The 22,761-nt window shown below is 39.1% G+C and overlaps 1 protein-coding gene across 1 annotated transcript; it reads left to right on the top strand.

The window, feature by feature from the left end:
* The first annotated feature begins 773 nt into the window (after positions 1 to 773).
* Positions 774 to 21,642, top strand: snx8a (sorting nexin 8a). Its single transcript, XM_088936846.1, has 13 exons — positions 774 to 810; positions 3,109 to 3,236; positions 4,989 to 5,118; positions 8,963 to 9,153; positions 9,499 to 9,619; positions 11,206 to 11,342; positions 12,706 to 12,786; positions 13,384 to 13,544; positions 15,372 to 15,501; positions 15,905 to 15,973; positions 16,390 to 16,539; positions 17,955 to 18,104; positions 18,690 to 21,642. The coding sequence occupies exons 1-13, from the start codon at positions 774 to 776 to the stop codon at positions 18,819 to 18,821; spliced, it is 1,617 nt and encodes a 538-aa protein (XP_088792972.1). The 3' UTR covers positions 18,822 to 21,642.
* The last annotated feature ends 1,119 nt before the right edge of the window (positions 21,643 to 22,761 follow it).

The following is a 22,761-nucleotide window of genomic DNA, read 5'->3' on the forward strand; positions in this document are numbered from 1 at the left end:
TTACTTAATTGCACACATTTTTAATGGACTTATTGATATGTACTACAACTAATTTCGAGAAAGCTTTTTTTTAAAATTAAAGTACTTCGGTTTCCCCCAACAACAAGCTAAAGATCTAAGTCGAATATTTTCATATTTCCAGATATAAAGCATCAAATTGCAAATCAACTGGAATTCGTTATTATACGGAATTTATTCTTTGCTGATAACTTCAGTTATTTCCTTTGTCTGGTTTGGGCATCATTAGAGTCGTCTATGGCAACCAAAAACACATTATGCTCTGTGGGACTACCAGAAACTTACTCGTACTGTTTATGGGCTCAGATAACACATTTCAACAACATTTAATTAATTTAATCTTTGTTTCTACTGAATACTACATTTTAAGACAAAAGGGTGAGAAACTGCGAAATTGAATAACTCTTTACATTTGAAAGTAAGGTTCACTGCTTGTATGCTCTCCTATAAACTTCGAATTCTGTCTTGCCTTCACACATGAGGTTAATAAAATGCGGTTTACACATACAATCCAAAAATAATAAATACACATGCAAAATATATGTGCAATTCCCAAAAGAATTTAATAGGATCATTAGCTCTTTTGGTGTTCTAGGACATCAAATATGACAAAGTTTCTTCCCAACTCTAGGAGGGAATTTCCTTAAGGGTATTTTTCACTAAGGGTAAGTTCTAGTTGGCCACTCCTTAGCGTTAAATAATAAATTCCATTTTTTCTTCTTCAGGAAATCACATGGAGAGGAGCAGAAGCTCACATGACTGTCAGAACTATGGAAGGCGACATCAGTGAAGGTAACCAAAAAAACTCTTATGCCTCAGCAAAAAGTCAACTTTTTATTCATTATACCTGTTGCGCTATACATGTACGCAATGCGAAGCAAGTAATTGAAATGTGTTATTTAAAAATCGTCAGTGTGTACTTCCTTGCAGTTCGGCTTGCTGCTGTTGCTAGTTTTCTTGTGAGTTTTGGCAGGCAGATTTGATGTTTTCCATGAGGTGTCTTATACGACAAAGAGAGAAATTGATTGCGAGGCCGAGAAAACATCAGTAAGGGAGATGGCCAGCAGTTTTCTCTCGGGGATTTTATAATGTAGTGACGGTGTGTTGTTTAAAACAAACCTGAAAGTAGAGGAGTTTTATGATTCTTAAGTTTTGTACAGATAATGTGCCAGGCTCAAAGAAAGCTTTTTTTGTCCAAACGCTTGCATCTCATGCGAGGTGTGGCTGATAGTATTGGATTATGCAGATCATGTCAGTAAAAGTGATGGTGTCTTGTTTTGTTGCCTGCTGGACGGTCTCACCTGTTGAGAATGTGACGATCTTGTTTGCGATCCGTGGCTGTGACAGCTTGTGTTAAGTCAACGATAGCTCCATCCTCATGTCCTTATGTAGATGTCCAATTGCATATCTATTGTTAAAATGCAAAAAGTTCATAAACTGAAACCAAAGGCTGTGAAGGATCAGTCAGATATCCGCCCTCAGCAGATACTGTGGAATACTGTGCATAAAAGTGGAATTTTTCGTGGATGTGTAGCTATGTAGTGATCCAACGATTGTCTGACAGGAGAGACACCTTTACAGTTACAGCACTAAAAGTTAACTTCTGAAGATAAGCTACAGTGGCCTCATGTTTCTACTTTTTTTATCTGGTTAAAAGAGAGTGAGATACACAAAATCACAGTTTATGTCAACTGAAACAATCATAGGTTAGCCTTTGTCCCATAAAAGTTCATATATAACAAAAACATCTGGTTTATTACTTTGACATTCGTGATAGGACTGCAAACATGCCAAAGTCTTCTGTTGTTAAATGTTCTGACTAAAAATCATTAACTTTCATTTCAGCCTTTTCAAGTTGTAATGTTTGCGTTTCATTTTTTGGCATCACAAGATAACTACACATTGTCAGGCAATGTAGAGGCAATTGTTATAAAGAGCATATTGCCTTTTTAATTGCTTCGAAAGTGTTTTGTAGCAGCCTAGTTCTGGTGAAGAGTCAAGTTGAGTAATTCTGCAGCTTTGTTAAGAGGTGACTAGACAAACTGACACTGGGGTTTCCATAGTGATCTAGTGTACAGCTGGCCTCAGTGTCTTTCCTTTAACTTGTGAGGATAGCCGTAAGTAACGCTATTGTGTGTGTGCAGCTAACTAGCTGGATGTCTTCACTACAGTGACACAGCAATGCATATCACATTTTCCATTTCATGCAAAATACTTGATTTAAAGTGATGATAAAGCAAAAAAAACTATTTTGCTAATAGTGAGCAACTAAAAGTGAATGAGGATGTCATGCTGATGTTGTCTGAGTCTATCATGGAGAGATAACATGTATGGAACCATAAAGCTACAGTATATCGCTTACTGCTTGTAGTCCTTTGTTTGCATTGTGCTTGCTTAATGCCTTTTGGACAAATAAGCCATTTTAATAAAATAAATTCTCATTCACAAAAATGCAATGTCTCTGAATAAGGAGCTCAGTTTTGCTTTTCACTCCTGATTTGTGTGATGATCTGATTGTGGGGGGAAAAAACAGGAATTGTGACACAGATCCAATTCAGTGTAATTATTGTTATTTGAACTTTATACAGTGTTTTCCTTTCAAGAATGATTTAAGTTCCTGTTGGAGCAGTTTACTTTCCTGTTATAGGCTTTCACTGTGCACACGTGTGGGGAAGTGTTACAAACTATACCAGGAGCTGAATCAAAAGCCCCAAAGAAAAGTCACTGTCAGTTGGAAATTCCCTCGAAGGCACATACTGTATAACATGCTGACTGTCTGCAAACTCCTCCTGTAATTTTTAATATTTGTAATCCTCTGCACAAAATACTTGGCATGTGTCTGTTTAGGTATACGTTTAGGCATATTCAATCTTGGTTAGGGCAGGGAAAGTAAACCCTTGTATTTCTCACATACTGTATGTATGTAATTCTGTTGCAGAATTGGCAGTCTTATCCTCAAGTTTTGTATAATAATCAGCTGTGAGATTTATTGTCAAAATAAAGAGAAGTTCACAATCATAACCGTGCTCCAGTTATAAATTACAGTGTCTTTTGTTTTAACAAAACAACCTGTTTGTTTTGATTATCCAGGTTCAGTTCCCCCGTATTACAGAGAAGTTTATGAAGCACTATGCAGTAAGAAAGATGAACGAGTGCAAGTAGATGTTTTTCAAAGGCTGTTAAGCAAGACAGATCTTCCCTGTGCTGTACAGAACCAGGTAAGGAGAATGCGTCTGTTACAGAGCTATAGATGCAAGAGAGCGATTGAAGTAAAAGACCTTTCTATTGAGGTATCAGTGGGCCACACTCTAACTGATAGAAATTTGTCTTGCATGACATGGTGCTTAGTCTCTGCACACGTGTGGTGGTAGAAACTAGGGAAAAGGGATTCGTAATGGTAAGTCCCAAAAATGTACAGTGTGGGAAATGTACTGGAACACATGCTGATTGTAGCATTAATAAGTAAAACATGCATTTTGAAGAATGCCACAAAGGACTTTGTTTTTGTTGCCCCATGACTGGATAGGAATGCAGTAGGAATTTGAGATCTTATTGAGGAGACTGTCTTTGCTTGTGCATCGGAGACTGTAATTGTTCTTTTAATTCGTCATTGATACACTTTGTCACCAGCTCCTCCCACAGCGGGTAAAAAAAAAATCTGTTCTGTGAGTTTTGCTTCAATCCAGTTTCTCTTACCTTTTTTTCTGCTGAGGTATTGCTTAGATAGCAAAGATCTGGATTATAGCACAGGAAAGCCTGTTTTTAAATAAGACGTACTGTATACATCTCCACAACAAACATCTCAACCAAAACAAACATTGCTATAGTGTTTAGGAACTTAAAAGAAAATATTGTTAAAAAATGCCTTCTATTTTACAGTATACATACAGTAACTACTCTAAATCGAAGGCTAGTCTTATCTTTGAGAAAAACTTGCTGGAAGTCTTCGTAAAATAATTGGATAGGCGGAGTAAAGTGTGCACACAACATTTCAGCTGTTGAGCCTTCTTCAGATGTGTCATGTCATTTCTATCTGTTAGGGATGGGGGATGGCATAAATTAAATATATTAAATACACACAACACTGAATGCTTAAACATAAGAGACGCTGAACCTTTACAATCTGATGTCAAAATTATCTTGGTCTAAAACTTAATGAGAATGACTTCACACATTGTACCCTCTGTAAAGACACAAAAGAATGATGCATAATAGACTTTATACCCATATTTGTAATACTTGAGGTATTGAGATGACTGGCAACTCATTTTTTTTGATTACCTTTGTATGTTAATATAAAACAATAAAAAAACATAAGTAAGAAAACTCAATAATCTTGGAAAATGGAAAGCCTTAGGGTACCTTCATTACAAGAGTAACATACTGTAAGTGTAATGGGCTCCCATTCACTATGCTTTTTTCAATACAAAAAAATTCTTAGTGTGCCCTATTTTAGTAATCTTGAGGGTACGTTTGTGGTTAGTTGCGTATTACAGTAATATCGCTTATTATTAGTAATCCATCCATCCAATTCCTGACCTCTTCATCCAGTACAGGGAAGCCAGAGCCTTTCCCAGCAAGCAGTGGGGACAAGACAGGATACACCCTGGATGGGACGCCACAAGGCACACACAGATACAGACACGCACACACCCACTCCAGGGGCAGTTTCCCCAGAAGCCAATTAACCCACCAGCATGTCTTTAGACTGTGGGAGGAAATGGGAGAGCCCAGAGCAAACCCACAAGAACACAGGGAGAACATACAGACTCCGTGCAGACGGCACCCCAGGAACTGAACCCAGGGCCCCGGCACTGCGAGACAGCGATGCTGACCTCTGCACCCCACTTATAGTAATATGTTTAGAAATGTCTTCCCCTCCTGTTCTTTCTTTTATTGTCTTTTGGAATTGAGAGAGGAGAACATCTAGCTTTCCCAGATGGAACTGAGGGCATTTTTATCTTCCCCAGGTTGCTGAACACGTGGAATTTAAGGATGGATTCCTGTCAAAGGTGTCCCTTTATAAAGCACTTGCTCTGATTGCACTGGCTCAGCAAGGAAAACAGCCCAGCCCAAAACTACTGGAGAACTACATTCAAGGTACCACAGCCCAGAGCTTGTAGGAGGGATCCATGTTTCTAATTAAGGCAGAAGCGGTTCTTAGGAACTGGTGTTGAAATGATCTTAATTCTTACTCAAGCACTGAAAGAATATAAATATTAGAAATATAAGTACTGTATAAAAGAAATTTGCAGCTGCACTTACAAATGGAAATGTGGTTGATGTGAAGATTCAGTTTAGCTGTTCTGGAGAGAGATAGTGGTAGGTTCTTTTTTTTATGGATTCCCAGAGACGAATTTTGTGATAGGGAATCAGAAAGCTGTTGAGGTCATTTGTTGTGTGGAAGTCTTACAGAAAGAAAATCATGTAAAAAATGCTGTTTTAAAAAACTTTGTCAGTGTGAATTTAAGAAGCAACCCTGAATTTAATCCAGGTGAAATTCAGGAGACTTTTTATTTCTCCCTGAAGAAGCATGATCAAGTTGGTTATTCTGATTGTGTATAACCATGTATATGCCAGTATACAACTTCCTGTCAGTTAGACTGTGACGTAAAGTTTCACCGAATCTGCTTACTGTATTGGCTGGACACTCAGACCATCATACTTGGACCTCAGCAGTGATCGGTCTGTTGTATGTAACAATTAGCATGTTATTCTGCATGAGAGCACCACACTTCCAAATGTTCATTCAGATGGTCTATTCCAAGCCTTGATATCACTACAGATCAGCGATGGCGAGTCCACTTGAGATGTTGCACTACCTGATGGCATTGTGTTGGTGAACATTGCTACGTTGTTTGGCTGTCTAGCTTGCAAATGATGATTTATAGCCTTATTTTCATAGCTGAAGTGCTGATGCTTGGGTTTTTGTAACATGGTATTTTTGATGCAATGGGACTGGCATTGTACAAGTGGTAACAGTGATTGAGCATGGTATGTCAGTCTCAGCGAGGTATTGTGACTTATGGTGTCCAATATCCTGACCTATCCTTGATGGACTAGGAATGTCTGCAACATCGTGCCACAGACGTCACGTTGTGTTGTCTAGTCCAGCCTCCAACATATGTTGGTCATGGGGAACAAAAAAATATCTTGATGAGTGGATCATACAGGTTCCATTCTGTTTTTTTTTCCTGATTTTGTTTTTGGTAGGTTTGACCTCCAACAGTGTCATTGTGTCATGTCCTCACTTGTGTCCGGTCAGCTCTCAAAAATGAGGTGATTTAATGTAACAGCCCAAACCTGAGTTTGTGTTGGTCTGTAACAAATGATCAATTAATCAATGCCACAAATATGTAATCAACATCCAAAATATATGTGCTTTATTTCCTCAAACTTTCCATGTATAGATAAAAAGTTTCTTTTTATTATGTTCAGGATATGTAGTCTATATATAAAAAACATTTTCTTTTAAATACTGTTGTGATTGTAGTCCAGAGATTGATATTCGTGCTGTGCGGTTTCTCTGTCTATGTTGGCTAGCGTCCACTGCTCACTGCGTCCGGCATCTGTATTGTCCTCACAATCAAAAGAAGAAGCTGGTCAGCACATTTTCTGAATATTTTATTTTGGGTTCTGACACCAAGTTCCTTTCTGTTGGGAATTTTGATGAGCTGCTTGCACAAGAACATGAGAAAGGTTAGAGTAAGAGGACCCGGAGGCGACATTGCTATCAGCTAAGTGATCCAAGGATCTCTGCTATTCCTTGAAGGAAGTGAGTTTTTACAGGATTAGATTTTACAGTATAGCCGGGTGTAACTTGTTCCAGACTTCCACAGCCATTTGTTTAAAAAAAGTGTCTCCTGTTCTCAGTTGGCGTTCTCTGTAGTCTGCCCTGTGATTTGAGTTTCGTTGTTGATTCTGAAGAAGCCAGTTGAATTGACTATGTCTGTACCTCTGAGGATATTGAATACATGAATCAGTGCCTCATGTAGTTTCTCTGTTCAAGAATAACAAGTTTATATCCTTTTTTCATTCCCTTCAGAGTAGGATATTCCTTTATGCCCTGGTATGCATCTCGTCGCTCTTCTCTGGGCTGTTTTCAGATCTTACTGTTGTTGGGTATTTTATTTTTTATGGCAAATCTAAAATAATGCCCAGAACAAGACTTGGCAGAGGACACTTTCTGTGTATGGTTTTTTCTACGCATCTTACGTTTCCAGTCTTGGATTGTAACACGTTTAAGACAGCTTTCAGTTCGTATTCCTTTTCAAGAATTCAGTGTTTTCACAGGTGCTCACAGCATGGTTTAGAAATTCTCCCCAGAGTGCCATTTTTCTCCAGGTTCCTGGCTGAGTATAACTTCCTGTCAGTTACACAAAATTCCAAATTCCAAATTACAACCTGCTTTAGACTCACATGAGAGTGTGTAACAGTTATATAGCAGTTTTATAGAGACACTGATTAAATTAAAACTTTGACCCAAACTCCAGCTACAAATTACTAATGCATTCTTGCTGTTTGCGAGGTGCTTGTCATGTCTAGCAGTTCATAATACACCATCCGATACTTGGTATTAATGTCATGAATGGAGTGTGGCTCAAAATTGTGATTTAATTTGGCGGTGAGGTGTAATTGCTGGTTGAAGGAGTTAACTTTTTTGTATCTAGAGAAGTGGCATTTTATTTTTTCTTGATATGGGGGTTATAATTTATCTTAAATAAGTTAATCATTATTCAACCAATAATGAAGCTCAGATACTGCTGTGTTTAACCAGGCGTGAATTTGTACTTGGAATTTACAGGTCGTTTGAGAGAAACGTCTTCAGCCCTTGAGTGTTTTCAGTTTTTGAGAAAGGAGTGATTTTGGGTGCAAGGTCCAGGGCAGGAGACACCTGGCTCTACTGCAGTTTCCCTGGCACTTACTCCGCAAGTGAGACAAGCACCTTTTTATACAAACAGCTCACATGTGCACGATACAAACATGAGCAAGAATCCAATCTGTCAGTCAGTGAAGAGCCACTTACTGTTTATTAAGGCGCCATTTTGGGGAACCCTTGTGGCTGTCAGATTGTCGCAACACCTATTCAGGTAAATCCAGGGCACACAGCTACACAGTTAGACTCACTTAAATGCACTGTTACTGCGCAGGCTGGGCTTCCATGATGGAACTGAACTCATCTCTTTGTAGATGACTTGTTCTACAGTTTCCCTGTGCTGCATCTGGTTGATGCTATGATCTGGTCTGAATGAACTCATGAGCTGTCTATACTTTGTTAAAGGAACTTAATTTTTTAGATTAATATTTATGCAGATATACTACATTTAGATTGCTACATGGATAACCAGCAGTTTCTTTTCTTGGCTTTTTCTTTTGTCGGCTGAGGAAGTGGAATATTAGTTTGATCCCCCTATAACTGCCTGTTTTTAGATTTGTTCTGATCTCTGGCTTTACTAAAGTAAACATCTGTATATTTGTAGTGCTTTGTGACTGGGGGTGAAGCTCCGATTTGTGTTTTTAATTTTGCATTAAGGCGATATTGTTGAAAATGCAGTGTGCTCAACCGTTATTTTCTTTACAAAAGTTTGACACTTGAGTTATTATTGAAAAACCAAGTGGAGATAAAACACCACCTTTAAAACATGCATATTCCTCGAAGGCTGATTTTGTTTTTTTACCTGAATTGTTCAAGATTATTGAGTCTCCCAAAATTCAAAATCTGTGACATTATTGTGTTTAATAATGGGCCCAGCCCTTTTTCTAGTGCTTATTTTTGTCTGTCGATCCATACTATTAATAGTGAAGGCAACCGAATATAAAAATCCTAATCCATGCCCTGACGACTCCTGTTTCCAAGTGAGTGTGAATGTTTCCGATGTTGTTTTAGAAAACACTGGCCGTACTGCAGTGTGCAGAGAGCCCTCATTGTCAGATCGTTTCCTAGATTTTCCCAAGCCTGAGCTGGGCGACCTGAAGGAGCTGCAGGTGCTCAGGATGCAGTCCAGCACGGAAAACCCCCTGGTCCTCTCGCTCAGCTTGACCCAGCTGCTGGGCCGGGACGTAGTGCAGGTGGAGCTCATCCCCGAGAAGAAGGGCCTGTTCCTCAAGCACGTTGAGTATGAGGTGACCAGTCAGGTAAGACGGGTAAACGCCGTTCATCTCCACTCTTCGGTTTGAGAAGCCACAATCTCGAGAGAAAAGAATGTGCTGGAAAAGCGCAGGAACACATTCGCTTGTCTTTAATAAAACGGTCGCCAATTACGAATTGCTAATTGAACTTTTTATAAGACGCTCCTTTCTTCTTTAATATTGAACTTTTCGAATAGAAGGTATCCAGAGTTGTACCTTTTTGTCTTATTTTCCTTGTTTCAGGTTTGTGCTCTGTTGAGTTGAATTGCCACACTCGTGTGAGCTTTGTTGCATGAAGCATGATTTGCAGATCATCCCTTATGTACTGTAGTGTTTCCTGTCCCCCTGCAGCGATTCCACACATCTGTCTATCGGAGATACAGCGATTTCGATGTTTTCCATGAACTTCTGCTGCAGAGGTTTGCCTACAGGATGGTGCCAGCTCTCCCACCTAAAAGGATGCTAAAAGGAGGTAAAGACTGATGTGCATCACAGGATTTTCACTGCTAGAACTTTGAGGGTACTTAAAAAGGGGTAGTGATATTATTCACTTTTTATGAAATCGTTAATTATTTTTCTCCTCTCATTCGTACTCTCCGAATCTGGAATAACTATCCATTAAAGAAACAGTCTCGCTGATAAAACGTGTACCAGCGCTGACACTAGAAACACCTTGCTGTTGGTGCCATCTGCCATTTCTCACACGGCGAGCTCCACTGTAATCACTACTCCCCGACCATGGCTTGGAGGAATGGTGCAGCTCGCAGGCTCATCACAGATGTTTCCGTCACGGAAGCCCTGGCCAGCTCATACCCACCCAACCCTGGTGGCACTTTTCATCTTAGACTGCGGGTTTCCGCCTCTGTCCCAGATGAGCACTTTCAGTCCTTGAGTCACGCAGGATTCCCCTTGCGATTTGCATTTTATACAGAAAACCTTTTAGTTGACATTTCACATGTGATCTAATGTCAAGGACGCCAAAGTACCTTTGCTCAGTGGCCTACATAGGTGGCTGCTCCTAGAACGTACCATCTGTATCACATTCTGGCCAGAAGAGCACTCTCGCAGCTCCTCTTCTGTTCAGCCGTCGAGTCGTCTCTCTGTCGCCACCTACGCACACTGCTGGGATCTTGGATTAGATCTTTGTTGAAAACAAAGTGATGTGGTTTCAGAATATTCTTTGCAAATACATGTTCAGCTGGAATTCAGTTTCAGATAGTTGTAAAAGATACCTACAGAACTTCAATACATGTCAAGCTGTGTTCCTTGAAGTTCTGTTTAGGTTTACAGATTTTTGCATATGTATGTATTTTTTTTGAAGAATGCAGATTTTCGTCGTTCTTATTAACAGTTTCACAGACGTAAAGGAGGATATTTAGACACTAATAACTAAGGATGTCTGGCAGCCTTACAATAAGGACGTTTGACAGTGCTATTGTGGTGCAGGTCTGTGGGAATGGATATAAAAATATTGTATATTGGAAACGGTGAAGCTTCAGAAGCAGAAAATATGATTCAGTTCTTCTGTTCTCTCAGAACTCCCCAAGTGGATACAGACCCGCGCTAAAGCACTGATTTCTCATCTGTACTAAATTATTCTATTGGAACTGGGGTTCGAGGGGGAATTCTTCCAGAAAGAACCTTTGCTCATTCTGGGTTCCGCAAGCTGTCATGAGAGAGTCGGTGATTTTTTTCAGCTACTTAGCATCGATTGTCTTGGGAAGTTTTCTCTTCTGAACATTTTAACAAAGTGTGTCTGTCATTATACTCCCAGGGAATTTCCCAAACAGTCATTTTTTTTTATTCTTGAAAAGAACGGGGCTGTGAAAGGAGAAGTGAGAGCCCTGCGATAAAAATAGGATGACGTGTTCTCCCACATCACCACAGTGAACAAGTACCTGGATTCATACGTCTTTGTTGATTTTTTTTTTTTACATTATTATATTTTGAAATTGTAAGGTATTGATAATTATCTGAATCCAGATGCCTGATCTTTTTCCAAGTGCTACTGTAGGTTACTGGTAAAAGTTTTTTTTTCTTTTTCAATTACATTTACAGTCTTGACGTCTACCTCTGAGCGAGAATTTATTGAGGGCAGGCGCCGTGCTCTCCGGAGGTTCATTAACTTGGTGGCAAGGCATCCTTTCTTCTCTGAGGATGATCTCGTAAAGACCTTCCTGACTTTCAGTGGTTCAGTAAGTGTCTTGTCCAATTAAAGACCAGGAGTGGCAGAGTGAATTGAACTCCATTCTGCAGAGTTAATCTCCGTGTCAGAGCTGTCAGACCCGAGAGAAATCTCCACTCTTTTTCTAACTTTCTTTCCTGAGATTTGGTTGCTGTTTTATGAACAGTTTTAAAAGTCAGTTAAACCAGGACAGCAGCATCCAAAGTCAAGTTTTTATTTCTGGCAGACCTCTGTAAGAATCCTGCCAGGGATCCCACTGTTTAACTTACGCCTTTCGGTTTTGTCCAGTTTACATAAAAATGTAGTTATATAGTACTTACGAACAATTATAAAATCCTATAAGAGGCCCCTTAAGTTTGTCCTGTGGTGCCTGCTGTATGTTTAGTTGCCCATACTAATTAGGATAATCATTTTACTCTGTGTTCACTAGGGCACTGAGGCAAGACACGATTTTAAAACTGCCTTTGAACTCAGAAATATTAATTTGTCTTTCTGTACACTGAACATGTAGTACTTAGAAACTGTTCACTATTTCTGACAAAGAATGGTTAGCAAGAAATTCTGAATTTCTTGGCACTAAAAAACACGATGGGCATGCTCTGGTATGACTCTTTTTGGCCTTAATCTTAAATAATTTTGCTTACACACGGCTAAGCGCTGCGATGATGTAGCTCTGTTCTTTTCAACATTTTTCCTAGAACCGTTTGTCTGTGCATGGGCTCTGTTTAGGATTTGACACCCTGCCCTAAGAGCTCTGGCAGCTATTTGACCATGGCACAAGCCCTGCGGCATTCAGTAAAGGTCTTTTGCTGCCAGGCTGCTCTGGGAGATAATTCAGTTTTTTTGCTGACGACTTCATTAAACTGTGGATAGGTCATTAATGCATTATAGTGGGAATTACCCAAAGAAAGTATGAACAGCCACTGAAACAATGCAGCAGAAGGTGATCTGTGCCAGGGAGATAAATTAATAGCACAGGCAGTGTTAATGAGGTCAGATCAACTCTGCTGGTGCTGTCACATCACATCCCATGTTTTTGCCTACTTAGGTAAGATTGGAACTGAAGCACAGAGCACTGCTGGTAGCTCAAGAATCACTGTCCCTATAGTTACATTTTCAGTAAGTTTCACAAGAGTCAATTTAATAATCGTTAATACTATAGTCATTCTATAACATTGCTTTGCAGTCTCTGCTAAACTGGTTCTTGGGTAATTTCCCGTGCGATTTCTTTAACTTAAAGTGTTTAAAAGAAAAAAAAATAGCCTGAAAGGCTGTTAAGGCAGTTAAAAGGTACTTCTGTGAAGGATGTTTGTACAGAGTCATAAATTACTCGACATGAGATAATGTCTTTTTTTTCTGCTGTTTCCCTTTAGGATGTGCAAAACAAACTGCGAGAGTCATTTAAGAAAAGGGGGGATGAATTCATGACTTGTAAAATAGCCACACGGGCCAAGGTTAGTTATGGTTTAGAGAATGTATCTTTTGCGTGAACACTTTTTAAAGTTCTATATTTTCCAAAATGGAACAAGGACCAAAACATTATAACACTCTAATATTCCCCTCCATCCCACCACAGCTGGTTACATCTCAGTTTACTGCTTTACTTCTATATTAAACAATAAAAAAAATGTGATGTTTAATATAGAATTCATTTTATTATACCCTTTAGTGCTTTGCTTATATAAAGGTATGTTTTGATTCATGTATTTTCCATTTTAAATAAAGCAGGCTGGGAAAATTGGTATTTGAGATAATTCTCCAGTCACTTTTAAGAGATTCTAAAGCAGAGATTCTTCCTGGTAGCCAGAATGTAGCCAGTGATGTGCCCACCTTGTAGCCCGCCAGCTTGATCGTTAAAGCTCTTTGTAAGAGTAGGAATATGACTGCCTGACTTCCACTTCGGGCTTTCGTAACCTTGTCTTCCCTTTCCATTCGATTGACGTGAAGCACTCTGGGCCTCCTTTGAGCTGAAGAGAGCCGTACAAAAGCAGAGAATTGATCTCCAGTCATGAAGTGTGTGAAACTGTGATTCTTGATCGCTGTTTTTCCAGGAGCACCTGCCAGCCGACATCCAGGCTCAGTTTGCAGTCAGCAGGGAGCTGATCCGGAATATTTCGAGCAGTTTCCAGAGGCTGCGCGACCGGGCGGAGAGGATGGCTGTGCGTTCCATCGAGAATGCCACCGACCTGCTCATGTTTGGCAGGGACCTGAGGCATGTAGTACCATGTGTGCTCTGTGAGGTTTTTCCAGCATTGCGCTCGTTTTGTCTTGGTTTAAGGGGGGGATATCGGTAATGGAGGCTGCTAAAGCAATCTCTAGGATGTGTCGACTCCTTAAGACCGCAACCTTCCTGGTAGTTTGGTTGGACACTTGTTGTTCCATACTCCCACAACTCTCTGGGTAAACACGTGCCTCCTCTTTTAAATGTTTTAAATGTGCTTTACTTATGTCCTCTGGTTCATGATTCGTGTTCATTCTGAAGAACTCCACTTCTTGTGTGACCTTGTCAGTGCCTTTTTGCATACTTGTATCAGGTCCCTTCTTCGTCACCTTTAAGGATAAAAAGGCGAATTTGCTTGTTTGTCGGTGTAGGACATTCCCTTAAGCACCGGAATATATTTGATTTCCTTTTAATCGATTTCCCCCATTATCTTGAAGATGTTAATACTGTGTCAACATAAACATCTAAAATTTTTAATAAGTAGCCACTTTTACCTTAGTGTTTTGATGTTTTATAGTTTATTTTTACTAACTCCATGCAAGCCTGCATCAAGTGCATTGCCTAGTCTTGAATTTCATTTACATTTTTCTGAAAATCATTTGCTGCTTCTACAGTATTTGCTAATCCTCCTATTTTGGAATCCTCTGCAAACTCGGCCTTTTCAGCTTTTTAGAAGTGTAGTGTGTAGTAATTTTCAAGTTTATTTTTAGTCTTCTAAGCCGGAATGGCTATAAGCTGATTGCTTTTGGAAAGCGTTTTTTTCTTTCCTTCTACTATGAAAGACCAAAAATCCAAAATCTGTCACAACTATTGCGCTCACGCTTCACAAATACGTGGACAGTACCGTGCAAGCTTGATTTGTAGGTCTTTTTAAACTCCCAACATACAACAAAAAGCATCGGAAAAGCTCCTAATGTCATGCACACCCTTTAAATCTCAATCTTCAGTGTGTGAGAATATGAAATTCCAAGCCCTGTACCAATTATCCAGTCACCCCTGGTGTGGGCGTTTCCAAATAAATAGTGGGTGTTGGTGCGACATTGACAAATCTATGGCTACTATACAGTAAGTCAATCAAATTTCAGGTGTTAAACAACTGATGTTGTATATTAATGTTTTGTGTACAATAAACTGGTGTCTTATGAAATTTCACAGAGCAGTAGAAAACTAGCGAAACTGTTCCTCACAAATGAATGAGGCCGTACAGCTGCTGGGCTCGGTGGTCCTGTGTTTTGATTTTTCTTCACAACACCATAACTATTGGAATTTGAGGTTTCAAAAGTGGATGAAAGAACCGAGATGCATGCCTTTTAAAAGATGTTAACGTGAATGAAAAGAGTGATTTCATATTTTTTGGGTTTCCTGAACCAGAGTATGCTTTTAGTTTCCTAATCAGGGACTTGCTTTTATTTGAAAATGGTTTATATAAGGCGTTAGCTCATCACACAAAAACAAAATTAGGTTTTATTAGATAAATGTGAAATTTCACACAATTGTCAGTTATTATTAGTTGTTGCGTGTCAGCTAGAACTCGCTACAAGACGTGGAAGCCAAATACTTGCGACATCCAGTTTACAATTTTGTTCTAAATTAGACAGATCTCATTATTTCCAGGGCTTCAAGTAGTAGGTTTGCTATTTTGCTTTGTTGTTGTTGTTTTTTTTCATGGTGTTGCTCTTTTTGGCAGGAAAGGTTTCCTTGTTTTCTGTTCAGACTGAGTAGTCTGTATTAGAAATGAAAGAGCTATGATCCAGTTGTTCCCATCCTGAGTCACAGCTGGAAAGATCTTTAAAGATTTGTGTGCGTCTTGTATTGCAGTACGCTGGGCTCGGATTCCACGCCGGTCCCGAAGCTCGCCTCAGCCAGCAACACTTGGGGAGCCCTGCGACAGTCCCTAAAAGGGCTGTCTGTGGAATTTGCTGTGCTTGCTGACAAAGCAGCGCAACAGGTAGGAAGAGTAGTGGAGCTTTACTGTGCTCCTGGCTTGTACCTGTATTATTAGATTCTGACAGACATCAATTCAATTATTTGCAGTCTGTAAAATCACACACATCAGAAATAGAAATCATTTCCGATGCTGTTGATTGTGGATTTCAGCTGCATGCACTTAACGTTTGTAGATGTAATTTTTAATTTCCAGACTTTTAATTCTACTAGTCTTACTAGTAAAAAAAAAAGTGTCAATTTTTGTCATCTCGCATAATTGTGTAAGAAAATGTGAGAGATGTAGTGATGAAAACACAATAGCTGAATTGGTTTTGTGGCAAAAGGTTCTCGTATGTATATAAAATCTTCTGAACAAGTGCATTTTTTTCTGAATCTATTCTGTAAAGACTATTTACCTTTTTCAGGGGAAAAGAGAAGAAGATGATGTGGTGGAAAAACTGAATCTGTTCTTGGATCTACTGCAGTCATACAAAGTGAGTCTTTATATAGCAACAGAGAGTGTGAAAAGCGTTATTCTCTACTGGTGCCAAAACCTTGTGTTTCTGAGAGCATGGCGTGGAGAAGTCAGCACTTGGAACAAGAAAATATATTTTGTACAACAACTCCCAAAAAACTTTTTGTAAAAAAAAAAAATCTTAAAAACAATAAAATGCAGGGAAAAAAAACAGGAAGTGAAGAAGGCCCCTGTCCAGAATGCTTCATTGCTACACTGTGAACAGGTCTTAAAGATAGTGCCTCCCTTTGTTAGAGCAAAGACCTGCCCCTGCTTTAGCCTGTCTGTAACTTAACTGCCCGGAGGGGTGTTGCTTGGCAGAAAGGGGTGCTGGTGGCCAGTCTGTTTTTCAACAGTGAAACTCTGAGGTGGTGTGCCTCCGGCTCTTGCCCGCAGGACCTGTGTGAGAGGCACGAGAAGGGAGTTTTGCACGACCACCAGCGGGCGCTGCAGAAATACAGCGTGATGAAGAGGCAGATGATGACCGCCACAGTGCAGACCAAAGAGCAGGTGTCTGTGGAGCAGCTGGAGTCCCGCATTGTGCAGGTGAGGCGCTGGCCGGATGCTAATGTCACTCCCACCCAGCGGTCTCCTATACCCAGAGCTGCAGCTTCCTACAATTAAAAACCGAGCGCACCTGTCATGCCAAGTGAGGGTTTCAGCCATCACACACATGATTCAGTTTGCTGTCTTGAAAGCTTACAAACAGGCTTGTGATCCCTGTATCTGACTCAGTCTGTCCCCCTCTGTTTTTAATTGAGCTTAGTAATTGTTGTAGATTAGATAGATAGATACTTTATTGATCCCGTGAGGGAAATTACTTTTCACACTGTTATTTCTCATTCCAAGAAGAGAGTCTCCTCATAATCAAGGGGCATATGCAATGCAAGCACTTAAGTTGCATATATGCGCAGTATTGCATTAATGAGTTTTTTTTCCTTGCAGCTAGATAGTGGATAAAAGTTTGAATGTGAAGTTTATATTGTCATTCACTATTGGAATGTGAAAGAGGTGAAAAAATGTGACCAAAATGTTGGCCAAGTATGTCTTATCAAATTATCATAGTTGTCACATGGCAGTTTTGCAGAATTTTAGATTGAAATAAAACAACAATGAACCTACATCAGCTGTTCATTAATACTCCCCCTGAACATATACTGAAAAAGACACTTCACTTTTTTACAAAACAGATCACAACACGCCCACATGGGAAATGCTGTGTGCATTAATGGAGAATTTTGTAACAGATTCATACCACAGATTGATATGCCCATGTTTTGTATCGCAGAGAAAGGTAACAGTTGTTTTTTTTCCAGCCCACCCTCAAAACAAATGTGTAAGATGTGATAATTGCAATTAACACTTCAAAAATAGGACTTAACGGATCTTTATAATCACTTAAATCACTTTACACTTCACCATTTATTTCTTATAGGCCCGGGATGCTGGTTATCATTTTTAGATGGTAACTTTCAGTACACAAAAAGTACCACAGTCCTCCTGTATTTGTATTCAGTGTAATTAAAATAGAGGGATTCTTTTTAAAGAAAAAAAATACATTATTGTTCAATGTAAGGAATTTATTTTCTGAAATCATAACTGCAGGTCTCTTAATCCTTTGTGGCCAGAAAACATGAACATACAGTATACCAAAGTGAGGTTTACCACAAATTAACTAGAGTTTTGCATTGGTTCCCTGAGGTTTTGATGTCTCTGCTGTGCTTTACTACTCCAGGTAATTGGAATTCAACAACCTCCCGTAACGGATGTTTCAAAGGAAGGTGTATTCATGGTGCAGTGTGTTAAAGCACGTTCAAGGGATGTGTTGCACCGTTGAATGGCTTATGAAAAATAGTTCAGTGATACGTTTTTTTCTTCTAGTGCATCTGCAATCTAAAATTGACCATAGAGGCAACTCCTTTCTTTCCACATGCTCTAATGCCCGTGTCAATTCTCTCTAGCAAGAGAACGCCATTCTGACTATGGAGCTCCGGAACTATTTCTCCTTATTTTGCCTTCACCAAGAGACGCAACTGATTTACGCCTACCTTCCCATCACGTCCAGTATCCTGGCAGCATTCGTCAGCTCCCAGATCCAGGGGCACAGGGAGGTATGTATTTGAGAACCACCAGGAAGGGGTCTTATGTTAAATTCTGACGGCCAGTGTACTGTCTGGGGCAGCATGGTGGTGCGGAGGCTAGCATTGATGCTACATGGCGCTGAGGCCCTGGGTGTCATTCCCGTGTGGAGCTTGTATCTTCTCCTCATGTTCATGTGGGCTTCCTTCGGCTGTTGAGCATCGTTTTCCCTTTGGCAGTAGTTCCTGTAAAGACTGACTCGATTTTTTTTTCAAGCCCTCAATTTTATTAACATAGAAGATGGCAACAAAAAACACATCCAGGCCAGCCTGAATTTAAAAGTATAGTTATGCTGTATGGCTTACATTGCGTCATAACAGTGTCCTTAGACGATAGAAATTTTCTCCACAATCCAGACTTCTTTGAACTCTCCAGCTTGGGATTTTACCATTGGAGTCAGCAGGCATTCTGTGAAATTCACTAACAGTGTGTAAGGTACTGTAGAGTTCCTTCGCCTCTTTCTCTCACTGAGTGCCATGCTTGTTATGATTCTTCTCAAGACCAGAAGCTAAAAGTAACTTATTTTCTTAAAACTTAAACCTTTTTCTCCTCCACAGATGAGTGAGATCTGGAATGATCTCCAGCCCAAGCTGAATTGTCTGTTTGGGGGATCCAATGGTGCACCATCTCCCCCTTTGACACCTCAGCGAGGAGACTGGAAGGTACCCCCTGCCTTCTGCGCTAATTAGCTGAGCAAGAATAACAAAGATGCTGCACGAGTCAGCCTGGCTGTCCACTGTAAAGCCTGTCTGGAGGAGACTGTTGGATGTGCACAGCCAAGCATGGGAGAAAATAATGTTTGACCAAAGACACTAATGATAAAAAGAACAGTATAATGATTTTCCCCCGTTTTGTACACTTATTAAAAAATAGCACATTTCTCCTGAAAGCACACAGTATTCATGACTCAATATGTTAAATTTCTCACCAGGTCAGAGAATAAGCTGAATACAATTTGAGACATAAAGCATGAAGTGCAGCAATAAAGCTGCATGTTTCCTCTTGGCAAATAAAAGTATGGATTTGTACAGAAGAACTAGCCTCTGTATTTAAAAAGGGTCAGTTGTATAGTCTGATGAGTTCTTTGGAACTTTCTATATCATTTTCATGATAATGGGGTAATTTTATATTTGAATGCCAGCTTAAAATATACAAACTGATATCCAAAAGATTACCTGCTTTGCTTCTGAAATGAAAAAGAATAAATTCATAGAATTTAAGGTGCTGCTCACAGCTTGTAAAAGTGAGGTGGCTTTCTAAATCTGCAAAGAAAAAAAAAATCCAAGTATAATTCAAAGTTGTATACATTTTTTTTAAATAGTGTAATTAAATTTGTACTTTAGTATAGTGCACAAATTGTAAATATTATTTAGGTCATAACTTTTGATTTATTTGTGATTTTCTAGGAAAATCTTTTTGAAAAACCTTTTTTATTAGCCAAAATACAGCTGAAGCTGCCCTGGACCACAGAGACTTTGATAAAACATCTAGTGTGTTGTACTGTTTTTAGGCAGAAGATGGCAGCATATTGTAGTGAAAAAGCTCATTAAGCCTCTTTATTCCCAAATCCTATCTTTAGGTTGAAAGGATAGGAGCACTAAACAAGTCATCATGGGCAGCAATGAGTAAGGTGACCCCGAATCTTTCCTGGGGGGGTGAACCCAGGGGGGTTAGGGGAGGGACATGGTAAATCTGCAGGATAGATATTATGAAGTAATTGAAGAGTAGAGATTGTTTTATATTAAACAATTAACTTTTCACTCTCGTTTTCCCTTGAACTCTAGTTTACTGTCTGCAACACGTGTTGAATGCAGAAATGTTTTAAGACTTTTTTCAATACTGTGCAGATTTAGTAGTGTTTTATATCAAGTCTCCAATTAAATCCTTGTGCATCTGGTCACACTGCAAAGTGTTAAGCAGTACTTTTAAATCTATTTGTTTCACAAGATTGTCTACGTTATATGTATTTTGTCCTCCGCGTGAATGCAAAACATACATTCATATGTGACTCAGTACATTTTTGTCGATGAGAATTCCAAAATCTATATTTGATGATTCTAGCAGAAACTCATTAGACACTACTAATAGTGACTATTTCTTTAGCTTCTGTCATTTTGAAGTAGTGTAATGGTTCTCTTTAGGACTTTTAAAAATGTGAAAAGCTATTTCAAGAGCAACCCTTGAGCCAGGAGTTCTATATTTTATTATGTAATACAAAATATCGTGTAGAAGGCTTTTGTAATATATAATTAGTATATATGTATCTAAAAGGATTGCACATCTAAACATTCCATGTTGAAGAAAAGCTATGAATTTTAATAATCCTGTTTACATTTGATTGTCTACAACATCAGCTATAAAACACCAAAGAAACCTAACACATTTGCACTCATCTCTACAGATATAAGTTGATAGATATGCAGGGACAGTTGCTGAATTGTAATTTATATGATATAAATAATATATCAAATTAAGCTTTTTCAAAGGCCAATGAGATGCCTTTTTTGCTTGCAAAAGGCTAAATGTATTATGTACAGTATGTAAGGTTTATTAGGATACACTCCATGCAAATAGCATGTTCTATATAACTGGTATTTGCAAAGGCTACCTTACATGCAAATTATTGAAATCAACAACTCTGAGATTAAGTGCTTAAAAGATCTGTTTGAGCTTTACCTAGTACATTTATACTGCTGTTTACAATATATGTTGTGCCTTAAAAGGCATAAATCCTTGTGTTTGTCATTATTTTACTACATGTATATTTCGCCTCATCACACCGTTGATGTAACTGGAAGTATTCAAAATGTATTGCCTGAAGAGTTTATAATCAATTTTTGAATGTAGCTCATATTGTGTATAGTTTCATCTTGATGTTCCTTACTAAACAAAAGTGAAATGGCAAAATTACTTAGATGTAGATGAAGCATCACTTTGTTTATTTTTGTCATGATTTCAAAGCAAGAATAATTATCTGCTTTTTGGAATTGCTGCTTTTGTCCAGTGCTCAGCATACTTTAGGGACAGTTTAGACTTTCTTAAATGTCCTTTAAGCCCTACCACTGTTCTTCATGTAAATATATGTTTCAGCTGAAGTCACTTTGTGTAGGAAAAGTGGGCTGCTGGTGTTGTTGATTAATGCTGCTTTTTATGTGGATTAATGGCAATGAAGCTAAAAATCGACTCCCAGCTTCAAAGCCCAAGCACACTCCAAAGACAGCTAACCACACACTTATCTGATCAACATTATCCATGGTGTGAAAGATGAATAGAGCATTTGTGTCTTCTGAACTTCACAGTGTATTTTCATATCTTGTATACATGTGCAATTTTGAAAATTAGATCAAGTATTGATATGAATAAATCTGTAAAATATACTATATGTCACATATTTTTTAAAAGGTAGCATTTCAATTATCTTGCTTTGCTTGTTACTCAGCTGTATTGCAGACTTTTATCAATATATTTTTGTCTTTAAATTTACAATAAACTACATCTTTGGTTACTTTTTCCTTGTGTGGACTCCTTTAAATTGTTGTTCACCACAAATACCTCGAAAGGCACCTCTAATTTTATGAGAAGAATAACTTAATTTATTACATAAATATATGATTTATGAGACCCACTTCTTCAGAACATGTATTAGCAACAGCAATTGAATCTGCCGGGGGATGACTTTTCAAGACACTGACATTTTACTGCATGAATGAGCTGCACTTCACAGGCCAGATCATTTTATTTCAGCTGCCCGTCTGCTAGCGCACACGAGGCACCTTTGTAGCGGTTCTCGGGAATAGTAGGTTATTCATTCTGCTTGATTCCCTCTTCACTCGTCGCATAACACCGAGATGCCGCAGATGTAAAGAGAAGACAAATGAGAACATACAAACTTCATTTTTAAGTTCGAAAGCATTTTGATTTTACAAAAGCACAGCAGGTGTGCAAAAAGGTCAGGGTACTTATAAAGTCTTGCAATTACCTCTGAAAACAGTATCAATTTAACCCTGCCTCCAGTGTACGTGACGATCACTGGGAGCACACGGTAATGGGTGTGTACGTGTTGCTGGAGAAAAATAAGAGACACAAAGTGGTGCTGAAATGCAACACGAGATTTCGGCTGTCGCATCCACAGGTGTGTTTGACCAACCTGGTGAATGATGTTCAAGAATGTTTGCGGTCTCTTAATGCATCAGACCAACTGAGGGTCAACACAGGGCTCTGTGCCTGTGGAAATATCTTTGTGATGAGATAATGTCAGCTACCTGCATGTAAATGCACATTTTTCAATAAGTGCTTCATTCTGGGGGGGGGGGGGAGCATGACTACATTGTTCAGAAAATGGATGGATTTTCATGCTAATTGGATGATTAAAAAGGTCATCTTCTCCGAGCTGATGGCAAAACTTCACGTACTTTAAATGATCCCCAAAATATAGACTACACATAAAAGCTCTCCACTTCTGCATATATGATTTTATAAAATTAGGCTTGAATTTTGGATATTGCTTTACCACCATGGAGCATTATCTGGTCAGACGGCTGGGCTTGGTCAGTACTGGGGTGGGAGACGTCCAAGGAAATACAGGTTGTTTTGACAAATGTTAAGCAGCACAATAAATGTACCTACAGT

The sequence above is a fragment of the Atractosteus spatula genome, chromosome 18 (genome assembly GCF_055471065.1).
Source record: "Atractosteus spatula isolate fAtrSpa1 chromosome 18, fAtrSpa1.hap1, whole genome shotgun sequence".
NCBI classification, from domain to species: Eukaryota; Metazoa; Chordata; class Actinopteri; order Semionotiformes; family Lepisosteidae; genus Atractosteus; species Atractosteus spatula.

Coding starts and splice junctions, on each gene's coding strand:
- snx8a (XM_088936846.1), top strand. CDS start 774: ATGACTGTCAGAACTATGGAAGGCGACATCAGTGAAG. Junction 11,343..12,705: donor TCCTGACTTTCAGTGGTTCA/GTAAGTGTCTTG, acceptor GTTTCCCTTTAG/GATGTGCAAAACAAACTGCG. Junction 15,974..16,389: donor ATCTACTGCAGTCATACAAA/GTGAGTCTTTAT, acceptor TCTTGCCCGCAG/GACCTGTGTGAGAGGCACGA.